The following is a 12,091-nucleotide window of genomic DNA, read 5'->3' as shown; positions in this document are numbered from 1 at the left end:
AGAAGTTTCTCCTCATCTCGGTGCTAAATGGCTTACCCCTTATCCTTAGACTGTGAACCCTGGTTCTGGACTTCCCCAACATCGGGAACATTCTTCCTGCATCGAACCTGTCCAATCCTGTCAGAATTGGAGGGCGTAAACAGTGGAGTCTTCCAGGGTCAGTGTTGGGACCATTACTCTGCTCGATGTAGAGAAATGATCTGGGCTTAGGTGTATGGGGCATATGATCAAAATCTCCAGTTAATGCCAAAAAGGACCCATGGCCAACTGAAGCGGACTTTAAGTGCCTTCATTGTCAATACACAGGTTAGTAATTGGAGCGGGTAAATGTGAAATGAAATTTAATGCAGAGAAATGTGCTGCGATAGATTTTGGGAGGAAGAAAAAGAGAGGAAATGTACATTAAATGGTAAAACTTTCAATGGAGTAGAGGAGCAGAGAGATTTAGGATTGTAAGATTCTACTAATTCCTTGTCTTATTAAGGATCGAGAGTCTAGTGTTAGAACACAAGAAATAGGAGCAGGAGTAGGCCATCTGGCCCCTCGAGTCCGCTCTGCCATTCAATAAGATCATGGCTGATCTGATCCTGGCCTCAACTCCACTCCACTTCCCTGCCTGCTCCCCATAACCCTTCACTCCCTTATCTTTCAAAACTCTGTCTATCTCCACCTTAAATATATTCAATTATTATTAGCAACTTTAACATAAGAAATATAATTTGAGCAGATCCTCTGTGCTCTACCACATCAGAGTAAAGATGCAAGTCCTGCGTGTCCACAGTAACTGACACCAGGTCAGCCCGCTGGATGCCCTGAGCTTGATCTCCGGTGTCTCCAGTCCCGACTGCCCCCTTACATCAGTCTCCCCTCACTCTTATACCCTGCACTGATCCACCTCTGGCACCGGACTCTTCTTTGCCTTCCCAGCTGGGTTTTGGCAGGAAGCGAGGAAAAGACAGCTGGAACTTCTCTCATTTGTGATTTACAAGGTCACTTTCCCTGGTTCCCAGCAGTTACTTTTCTTCAGTAATTTTCTCAATATCCCTAAACTCCCCTGCCTGCTGTTAGTTGTTATTTCTTATAGTTCCACAATTATAGGTATCAACATCACACATTATAATCGAATCTATTGTGTTACTCACTCTGGTTTGAGCTTACATTGTGGTTACTGACAGACAAACCCTGTTCTTTCCCCCGATCTGATTACAGATTGCAACAGTGGGTTCAGTGAATGGAATGTCTGATCAGTGTTGCCATGGTGACCTGTCTGCAGTGAATCGATTGTTTGAGTTTCTAACTCAGACTAAACTTTTCTTTCCCATGATGCACATTTAAGTTAAAGTCAATGTATTTTAGCCATTTTATGTTGATAAAGTGGTTAAACAGCACATGGGGTCCTAGGTTTTATAAATAGGGGTGTGGAGTACAAAAGAGCAGAGGGCATGTAAACCTGTACAAATCATTGGTTAGGCTGCAGTTCGAATATTGTGTCAGGTTTTGGGGATCTTACACCAGGAAGGATGTCGAGGCCATGGAGAGGGTGCAGAGAGATTCACTGAGATGATACCAGGGAAGAGAGGCTTTAGTTATCAGGGGAGATTGGAGAAACTGGGGCTCTTTTCATTAGAACAAAGGGTAATTGGAGATCTGAGGGAGGTGTTCAAAGTTTGATCAGGTAAATGAGGATAAACTATTTCCACCAGTCGATGAGTCAGTAATTCGAGGGCATCAAATTCAAATCATCACCAAAAGGCTCAGACCACGGGAGGAACTATCGAGCACACTGTACAACAATGTTCGGGACACTCACTGTCCCTCCGGATCTGTGTCCGGGGAAGGAACTGATGGGTTTCTCTTATCTTTGGGTTAACTGATGTTCTCATCGAGGTGATGGATGTCTGTGGCGGGGAATGGGGTATTCTGAGCACCTAGTGTCCGCCATAAACACTCTCCAGTCAGGTACAGCACGGGTTAGATAAAGCTCCCTCTACATTGTCCCATCAAACACTTCCAGGCAGGTACATGGACATGTTACCAATACCTTCTCTGGATACCAAGGCTAGGAGAGACACTCTGGAAGGTATGGCGAGCTGCGGTTTGTCCATGAGAGTAACTGAAGGTATGAGAATTAAAATAATCACAAGTAATGATCGGGTGTCAGTCGTGGCTCAGCGGTAGCAGTTTTGTCTCTGAGTCAGTAGGTTGTGGGTTCAAGTCCACCTGTAGAGACTTGAGCACAAAATCTAGGCTGACATTCCAATGCAGTACTGAGGGAGTGCTGCCCTGTCAGTGTTCCCATCTTTCGGATGAATCGCTGAACCGAGGCCCCATCAGCCTTCAATCAATATCACTAAAACAGATTATCTGACCAGTATCACATTGCTGTTCGTGGGAGCTTGCTGTGTGCAAATTGTCTGCCGCATTTCCTACATTGCAACAGTGAATGCACTTCAAATGTACTTTGATGTTGTTGTACCTCATTGGCACTTTGGGACATCCTGAGGTCAGGTAAGGTGCTACATAAGGACAGGTCTTTGTTAAATGGAGAAAAGTTCCAAAAAAGGATCAGTCAGTAACAGGATATCAATTAGTCTCCTCTTATATTGGAGAAATCAAGGAATCGACACACTGTGTTGGAACCAAAGCTGATTTATTTGTCAGATATCCAGAAAATAAAATTCCAGCCCAGTTACAGGAGAAACACAGCCCGACTGTCAGAATGAACACTGTTCAGTTCCGATGTGATTCACAGCAGAATCCAATCCCTGCAGTCACTTGTGAACTCGCTGGTGTTTCAGCAGGTGGGATGGGGCAGTGAATCCCTTCCCACACTCAGCGCAGGTGAACGGCCTCTCCCCAGTGTGGATATGTTGGTGTTTCCTCAGATCACTTCTGCTTTTAAAGCTCTTCTCACAGTTATAACATTTAAATGGTCTCCTATTGGTGTGAACAACTTGGTGTGCAGTGAGATTGCATGACTGAGTGAATCCCTTCCCACACACACAGCAGGTGAATGGCCTCTCCCCAGTGTGAACTCGCTGGTGTCTCAGCAGACTGGATGACTGACTGAATCCCTTCCCACACTCAGAGCAGGTAAACGGCCTCTCCCCAGTGTGGATACGCTGGTGAGCCAGAAGGTTGGATGAATTTGTGAATCCCTTCCCACACAGGGAGCAGGTAAACGGTCTCTCGTCAGTGTGAAAACGCAGGTGTCTCAGGTGGTGAGATGATTTCATGAATCCTTTCCCACACACACAGCAGACAAACGGTCTCTCTCCAGTGTGAATTCGTTTGTGATGAGTGAGGTGAGATGAACAAGTGAATCTCTTCCCACACTCTGAGCAGGTGAATGGCCTCTCCCCGGTGTGAACTCGCTGGTGTTCAATGAGGTTGGATGAAATAGTAAATCCCTTCCCACACACAGAGCAGGTGTACGGCCTCTCCCCAGTGTGACTGCGTCGATGAATTTCCAGCAGGGACGGGGAACGGAATCCCTTTCCACAGTCCCTACATTTCCACGGATTCTCCATGGTGCGGGTGTCCTTGTGTCTCTCCAGATTGAACGATCAGTTGAAGCCTGGTCCACACACACAACATATGTACAGTTTCTCCCCGCTGTGAATGGTGCGATGTTTTTTCAGGCTGTAACTGGTTAAAGCTCTTTCCACAGTCTGCACAGGAACACTCACTCGGGTGTGTGTGTCTCGGTACTTTTCCAATCACACTGATGTTTGAAATCTTTTCCCACAGACAGAACAGACAAACATTTCTCTTTCCACATTTAGAGGCCTATGATATTCATGTTGCGGTGGATCGAGTGACTGTCAGATCTTGGTGATGTTTGGTGTGAGTTTCCCATCTACAAATCTTCCTTTTCTAATCCCCTGTAAAAGGAGTTTACAAAAGTCATCACTAAGGACAGGATAGAAATTCAGAACAGTCAATTCTAGTTTCTATGGTACACACATTCCTCTCTGGTGTCCCCACAGCTGTAAATCCCCATCACACACACTATCCCTACTCCCCATGCTGAAATCCAAACCCATTACATCATCTCCAACATTTTTTCCTTCTTGCTGAAGGTGCTGACTCTGGCTGGGTTCAGTTCTACACTCACTGGTTCCCCTCCCTCTCTGACCCTGAAGGTGCTGACTTTGGCTGGGTTCAGTTCTGCACTCACTGGTTCCCTTCCCTCTCCTCCCCTGAAGGTGCTGACTGGCTGGGTTCTAGTTAGGCCACAGCTAGAGTACTGTGTGCAGTTCTGGTCACCACATTACACGAAAGATGTGATTGCACCAGAGAGGGTACAAAGATTTACTTGGATGTTGCCTGGACTGGAGAATTTTATCTATGAGGACAGATTGGATAGGCTGGGGTTGTTTTCTTTGGAACAGAGGGGAGACCTCATTGAGGTGTATAAAATTATGAGGGGCCAAGATAGAGTGGATAGGAAGGACCTATTTCCCTTAGTAGCAGGGTCAATAACTGGGGGGGCATAGATTTAAAGTAATTGGTCGAAGGTGTAGATGGGATTTGAGAAGTTTTTTTCACCCAGAGGATGGTGGGAGTCTGGAACTCACTGCCTGAAAGGGTGGTAGAGGCAGAAACCCTCATAGCATTTAAAAGTACCTGGATGTGCACTTGAGGGGCCTAGATAGAGTGGATAGGAAGGACCTGTTTGCTTTAGCAGAATGGTCAATAACTCAGGGGGCAGAGAATTAAAGTAATTGGTAGAAGGATTAGAGGGGAGACCTAAATGAGGTGTATAAAATTATGAGGGCCTGGATCGAGTGGATAGCAAGGACCTATGTCCCTTAGCAGAGGGGTCAGCTGTGGCTCAGTGGGTAGCACTCTCATCTGAGACAGAAGGTTGTGAGTTCAAGTCCCACTCCAGAGACTTGAGCACAAAAAAAAATCTAGGCTGACACACCAGTGTCGTGCTGAGGGAGAGGAGCTGACTTTCGGATGAGACATTAAACCGAGGCCCCGTCTGCTCTCTCTCTGGTGGACGTAAAAGATCCATTGGCACTATTTCGAAGAAGAGCAGGGGAGTTATCCCTGGTGTCCTGGCCAATATTTATCCCTGGTGTCCTGGCCAATATTTATCCCTCAATCAACATAACAAAAATAGTTTATCTGGTCATTATCACATTGCTGTTTGTGGCAGCTTGCTGTGCTCAAATTAGCCACTGCATTTCCCACATTGCAACAGTGACTATGCTCCAACAGTACTTCGTTCTCTGTAAAGAACTTTGAGATGCCAATCGTCGTGAAAGGCGCTGTATAAATGTAAGTCTTTCTTTTTTGTGCCGTTACCTACAGGGCTACAGACCAAGAGCTGTAAAGTGGGATTAGGCCAGAGAGCTCTGTGCCGGCTGGCAGGGACACGATGGGCCCAATGGCCTCCTCCTGTGCTGTAAATGTCTGGGATTGTATGATGTCACAGGTCTCACCAGCAGTCGCACTGCCTGATGGGTGATTGACAGCCCAGAGTCCACGCCTGCGCACCGGGAACCGTGTCCGGCACAACGCCTCCCTCTCGGTCGCAATGGTAATAACCGCATATGCCCAGAGGACACCAACCGCCCCCTCCCCCCACACTCGGAGCTGCACCTGCGCACTCGGATCCCGTAGCACGGAGTCGGCATGGGGCCTTCCGGGGAAAGGCGTTTGTGTCTGTTTAAGAGCCGCAATCGGAGTTTTCTCTGCTCCGATTGGGTAGAGAATTGCGCGGGGGGCAGCGGGGGAGAGAATAAAGGGAAATCCAAACCTGAGAGTACGCACACCCGGGTCCCGAGACCAGTTTCCACCAGTTTGGCGGAGCACGCTCGTAGGACACGTGACACGGGCCCACGGCCTGATTGACGGGAGCTTCCGACCAATGGGGAGCGAGTGGGGCGGCCTGGAGCAGCGAGCCGGCGGGTCCTCCAACCAATCGGGGAGCCCGAGGGGCGGGACGTGCACCGCTGATTGTCTGAGCCGCAGCGCGCGGCTTTGTGCAGTCCCTTGTTCGGGGCCTTAAATATATTCAATGACCCAGTCTCTACAGCTCTCTGGGACGGAGAATTCCACAGATTTACAACCCTCAGAAGAAATTCCTCCTCATCTCAGTTTTAAATGGGCGGCCCCTTATTCTAAGACTATGTCCCCTAGTTTTAGTTTCCCCTATGAGTAGAAATATCCTCTCTGCATCCACCTTGTCGAGCCCCCTTCATATCATATGTTTCGATAAGATCACCTCTCATTCTTCTAAATTCCAATGGGTATAGGCCCAATCTACTCAACCTACCTTCATAAGTCAACCCCGTCATCTCCAGAATCAACCTAGTGAACCTTCTCTGAACAGTCTCCAATGCAAGTATATCCTTAAATACAGAGACCAAAACTGTATGCAGTACTCCAGGTGTGGCCTCATCAATACCCTGTACAGTTGTAGCAGGACTTCTCTGCTTTTATACTCTCGACCCATTGCAATAAAGACCAACATTTCATTGGCCTTCCTGATTACTTGCTGTACCTGCATACTAACTTTGTGTTTCATGCACAAGGACCCCCAGATTTGTTAGATTTCTATGAGGAAAGACAGGAGGAGGCTCGAGTGGAGCAGAAACGCTAGCACGGACTAGTTGGGCCGAATGGCCTGTTTCTGTGCTGTATATCCTATGTAAAATCAGTTGTGAATAACCTTGTGCATTAATTTTCCAGTTTTATGCCATGAAAGAACCCACAGGTTAACAGGTTAATGATTTACATCAGTTTTTTCTTACTAATGAATTGAATAGATTGGTCGACTGCTTTTACAATAGTCGTGATCATTATTTGATAATTGCATTAAGTCCTGCATCAGACATTACATGCTTCCATTTCATTTATCATCTTATTTGAAGTCCATATGAATAATATTTACATGTACTCTTGTCTGGTATAAGAACTTAATAGGAGCAGGAGTAGGCCATACGGCCCCTCGAGCCTGCTCCATCATTCAAGCTGATCATGGCTGATCCGATCACGGACTCGGGTCCACCTCCCTGCCCGCTCCCCATAACGCCTTATTCCCTTATCGTTTAAGGAACTGTCTATTTCGGTCTTAAATTTATTCAATGTCCCAGCTTCCACAGCTCTCTGAGGCAGTGAGTTCCACAGATCCACAACCCTCAGAAGAAATTTCTCTTCATCTCAGTTTTAAATGGGCGGCCCCTTATTCTAAGATTTTGCTCTCTAGTTTTAGTCTCCCCCATCAGTGGAAATATCCTCCCTACATCCATCTTGTCAAGCCCCCTCATAATTATTGTGTATGTAGGCACTCTGTTAATGACTCCACGAGGCAGGGGTATGGCACTCGAACTGAACAGACTGTAGTCCTTTATTGCAGCTCCTAAAGTGAGGACACCAAGAGGTGAGCTCCCTTTTATACTGGGTTACCTGCAGTGTACAGGTGACCAATGGGTCTCCAGCAGCAGCACCCTCTGGTGTACAGGTAAGGTATATACAGGGTGAAGGTACATTCAGGTCCAGTGTTCAGTACATCATTACATCATTGACATGCATACATAACAATAATCTTATACGTTTCGATAAGATCACCTCTCATTCTTCTGAATTCTAATGAGTAGAGGCCTTTCCTCATAAGTCAACCCCCTTATCTCCAGAATCAACCTTGTGAACCTTCTCTGAACTGCCTCCAAAGCAAGTATCTCCTTTCATAAGTATGCTTAAGATGTGCACACTTAAAATTTTACGGGTTATCTAAGAAAACAGGAAAGGCTCTCCGTTCAAATAGATCAAGCACTAACTCCTAATGCAGAAGACCAAGTCATGGAGGAAGTAGTTCAGAAGCCAGAGAACATTGTTCGGACAAAGATGCAGTTGGTGAGGTGCAGGGAGATTCTGGCTGTAGGGAGGTGGGTTGTGATGCAGTTGGTGAGGTGCAGGGAGATTCTGGCTGTAGGGAGGTGGGTGGTGATGCAGTTGGTGAGGTGCAGGGAGATTCTGGCTGTAGGGAGGTGGGTGGTGATGCAGTTGGTGAGGTGCAGGGAGATTCTGGCTGTAGGGAGGTGGGTTGTGATGCAGTTGGTGAGGTGCAGGGAGATTCTGGCTGTAGGGAGGTGGGTTGTGATGCAGTTGGTGAGGTGCAGGGAGATTCTGGCTGTAGGGAGGTGGGTTGTGATGCAGTTGGTGAGGTGCAGGGAGATTCTGGCTGTAGGTTGTTGGGTTGTGATGCAGTTGGTGAGGTGCAGGGAGATTCTGGCTGTAGGGAGGTGGGTGGTGATGCAGTTGGTGAGGTGCAGGGAGATTCTGGCTGTAGGGAGGTGGGTTGTGATGCAGTTGGTGAGGTGCAGGGAGATTCTGGCTGTAGGGAGGTGGGTGGTGATGCAGTTGGTGAGGTGCAGGGAGATTCTGGCTGTAGGGAGGTGGGTTGTGATACAGTTGGTGAGGTGCAGGGAGATTCTGGCTGTAGGGAGGTGGGTGGTGATGCAGTTGGTGAGGTGCAGGGAGATTCTGGCTGTAGGGAGGTGGGTGATGAGTGTGGTAATGATGATGAATTGCGAACCGAGAAATAGGTCTGTGCACATTGAAGATAAATGACAAAAGGTACTGGAGGAGCAGCAGAAAGGGCTAAATGACAGTGTAAGAAATCCTGTAAGGACTCAAGCTTCCCATGCAAGAATGGCTTGGAAAAATCAAGGCAATTTCCTTTGTTATACTTCCAGTTTTTGGTGAAAAAGATGCTTGCAAAGAATATTTCAAATATGAATAACTGTCAGTCTGCTGCGAAAATAATACTGGGACTTAGAAAAGTAAATGGCGGTGTTCTTCTGAGAAAAAATGGGAGAGAGATGACCAAATAAAAACCATGGAACTGGTCAGGAACATTGAAGTAGCTGCAAGAAGCATTTACATTGGAGGAGGGAGCAGGCCAGGAGGAAAGGTGATCCAAATGACATTGATTACAGAGTGGAATCTAGACAGCAGGTGGGAGATATACAAGAACCAGGTAACATTAACAAGGGTAAACTAGGGGCCAAAAGATGGAACATCTACAGTAAGCTGTATAGACGTGAATGCTGAATGCATTCGGAATCAGCAATTCCAAAACACGAGGCTACTGTGGCACTCGGGAACTCCAGTGTTGTGGGAATATTATAAACATGGCTGACTGCAGAGGATGGTGCACAGGGACAGGAGGAGCCTGTTCCACCATTCAGTGAGATCTGTACCTCAACTGCATTTACCCACTTCTGCTCCATATCCCTTGATGCCCTTAACCAACAACAATTTACCCATCTCAGTTTTGAAAATGTTGAATTGTTTGATCCTCGTATTCAGTCTTTTAAGGGAGGGAGTTCCAGATTTCCACAACTCAGTCAAATGAATTTGAAAAAAAAAGTAAATTAGAGGAAAAAAATATATTCAGGCACAGCAGAGTAGACAGCAGGGATGTGATGTGGGCCTGGATGTCAAAGACACCAAGGAGATTAAAGCTGTTCATTCTGTGAAAGAGCTGTCCAATTTATTCCCACACCCAATCCTTTCCCCATAACCCTGCAAATTAGTTCTCTCCAACTACATGTCCAATTGCCCTTTGAACGTCCCAACGGAATCTGCTTCCACCACCCTGAGGCCTAACCAGTGATTTATAAAGGTTCAGCATGACTTCCTTGTATTGAATTCAATGCCCCCATTTACAAAGCCAAGTATCCCACAAGCTTTCTTCACTGTCTTATCAACTTGCCCTGCCACCTTCAAAGGTTTGTGAACATTTACCCAATTCCTTCTGTTCTTTCACAACCCACAAAATAGCACGATTTAGGTTACACTGCCTCTCCATGTTGTTTGTCCCAAAATGCATCACTTCACACTCATCCGCATTAAATTGTATCCCTCCTCTGCCTCACCATTCCCCATCCCATCCCCCTTCCTCTCCTCCTTCCCATCCCCCCTCCCCAATGTACGTTGGGTCCCATACTCTCTGGAGTTAAAAAGAAAGAGAGGTGTTCTCATTGAAACACAAGATTCTGAGGGGGGACTGATAGGGTAGATGCTGAGAGGTTGTTTCCCATCTGGAGAGTCTAGAACTAGGGGACATAGTCTCAGGATAAGGGGTCGGCCATTTAAGACCGAGATGAGGAGGAATTTCTTCGCTGAGAGGGATGTGAATCTTTGGAATTCTGTAACTGTAACCCAAAGGGCTATGGATGCTGAGTCTCTGAGTATATTTAAGGCTGAGATCGATAGATTTTTGGACTCTGGGGGAATCAAGGGATATGGGGATTGGGCAGGAAAGTAGAGTTAAGGTCAAAGATTAACCATGATCTTATTGAACGGGGGAGCAGACTCGAATGGTAAGCGGGGGGGGACCCTGATAATAAAGGATGACAATAGAGAATAATAAAGAACCTAGTTTCCCCTTAATTGCATCTATGCTATTCGCCTCAACAACTCCATGCAGCAGCAAATTCCACATTCTCAACACTCTCTGGGTAAAGAAGTCATCCTCTTAAAACTGTGCCTTCATATAGTGTGACAGGAGGGAGATAATTGCACCAAGACCTGCCCCCAACTCCTCCTGTCTATTTTTCTGTATTACCAGCTTGGGTTTTTTTAAGACTCAGAAGGTTATAAGTTTAAGTCCTGCTCCACCTTGAGCACAGAATCTAGGCTGACACACCAATGCAGTGCTGAGGGAGCGCTGCACTGTCGGAGGTGCCGTCTTTCGGATGAAATCTTAAACCGAGCCCCCGTCTACCCCCTCAGGTGGATGTAAAAGATCTCATGGCACTATTTTGAAGAGCAGGGGAAGTTATCCACAACGCCCTGGCCAATATTTATCCCTCAACCAACATCAACAAAAACATATTATTTGGTCGCTAACACATTGCTGCTTGTGGGAGCTTGCCGTGTGCAGATTGACGGCCACGTTTCCTACATTACAACCACAAGTACACTTCAAAAGTAGTTCCAGATCACAACAACTCGCTGTGTTTAAAAAAACAAAGTTTCATTTCACCCCGCTTCTTAAATCGGTGCCAACACTGAGCCACGTGAGGAGATATTAAGACAGGTGACCAAAAGCTGGTAAAAGAGGCAGGTTTTAAGGAGCGCTTTAAAGGAGAGGGGTAGAGAGGCGGAGAGGTTTAGGGAGAGAATCCAGAGCTCAGGGCCCAGGCAGCTGAAGGCACGGCTGCGGTTTGTGAATTTAAAAATGATCCGCTATATGGTGCCCACTCCAAATAACAGACTTGGCAGGTCCGGAATTAGGTGCATTACCTTCCAATAGATGAAACATTTGATCTGTGCCCTCTGCAGCACATCCTGTACCCAGCAGCCAGGCCTGTGACTCACTCACTGGGCAGCAGACCCTGTCATTGCAAACACTATTTCAATGTGTTTCCCCTGTGTAACAATCCACAACAACATTCAACACATTATATATAGTACAGACTGGAGCAAACACATCCCCCTCCTCCTCAATCCCCCCTCCCCTCATCCCAGCCCTCACCCCCCGGGTATAAAACCAGGCGGCTCCAACTCACCGACACAAGGGCCCAGCACCGCGTCACTGGCGCCCGGCCCAAACACACTGCCCGAGCTCCGAGTCCCACTGAGGCCCGGGTCCGCCTCCCTCACTCTGAGTGACAGACGCTCCGGCCAATCCGCTTCCCCCGGGAGAGCCCCGCCACCGCAAACCCGCCTCCCTCACTCTGAGTGACAGGCGCTCCGGCCAATCCGCTTCCCCCGGGAGCTCCTCACCGGGCCGCCCCTGGCCAATCAGCGCTGCCGGGAGGCGGGGTTTGCGGCCATGATTTGGGTTGAGCGAGGCTCGCGCTCGGAGCTTGGCGGTTGGGTTGAAATATTTGAATGTTTAACGGGCGGTGACCTTTGCCCCTGTGTTCCACTCCAGGACATTGTGACGTATTTACTGAGGCGGCCGAGAGCTCGGGCCTTACACTAAACATCCGTCAGACAAAGGTCCTCCAGCAGCCTGTCCCCGCCGCACAGCACTGCCCCCCAGTCAGCAAGGTCCACGGCGCGGCCCTGGACACCGGGGACCATTCCCCAAACCTCGGGAGTCTCTTATCAACAAGGGCAG

At 47.6% G+C, this 12,091-nt stretch overlaps 1 protein-coding gene across 2 annotated transcripts; it reads right to left on the bottom strand.

Annotated features, from left to right (window-relative positions):
* Nucleotides 1–2,633: 2,633 nt before the first annotated feature.
* LOC139249447 (zinc finger protein 383-like) lies at nucleotides 2,634–11,621 on the bottom strand. Of its 2 annotated transcripts, none has more exons than XM_070872420.1 (2): nucleotides 11,535–11,621; nucleotides 2,634–3,884 (listed from the first exon to the last, which is right to left on the bottom strand). In XM_070872420.1, exon 2 carries the CDS (start codon nucleotides 3,528–3,530, stop codon nucleotides 2,772–2,774), a length of 759 nt encoding a protein of 252 aa, XP_070728521.1. In that variant the 5' UTR covers nucleotides 3,531–3,884; nucleotides 11,535–11,621; the 3' UTR covers nucleotides 2,634–2,771. The 2 variants fall into 2 exon arrangements, with proteins under 2 accessions (XP_070728521.1, XP_070728522.1); XM_070872421.1 differs by lacking the exon at nucleotides 11,535–11,621 and adding an exon at nucleotides 11,269–11,361.
* Nucleotides 11,622–12,091: the final 470 nt, after the last annotated feature.

Source organism: Pristiophorus japonicus, unplaced genomic scaffold (assembly GCF_044704955.1).
Source record: "Pristiophorus japonicus isolate sPriJap1 unplaced genomic scaffold, sPriJap1.hap1 HAP1_SCAFFOLD_313, whole genome shotgun sequence".
NCBI classification, from domain to species: Eukaryota; Metazoa; Chordata; class Chondrichthyes; family Pristiophoridae; genus Pristiophorus; species Pristiophorus japonicus.
The sequence above is the reverse complement of the archived record's forward strand: the minus strand, read 5'-3'. Positions and strand labels throughout refer to the sequence as shown.

Bases quoted from the DNA above. Each gene is read 5' to 3' on its own strand.
- LOC139249447 (XM_070872420.1), bottom strand. From the start codon at position 3,530: ATGGAGAATCCGTGGAAATGTAGGGACTGTGGAAAGGGATTCCGTTCC.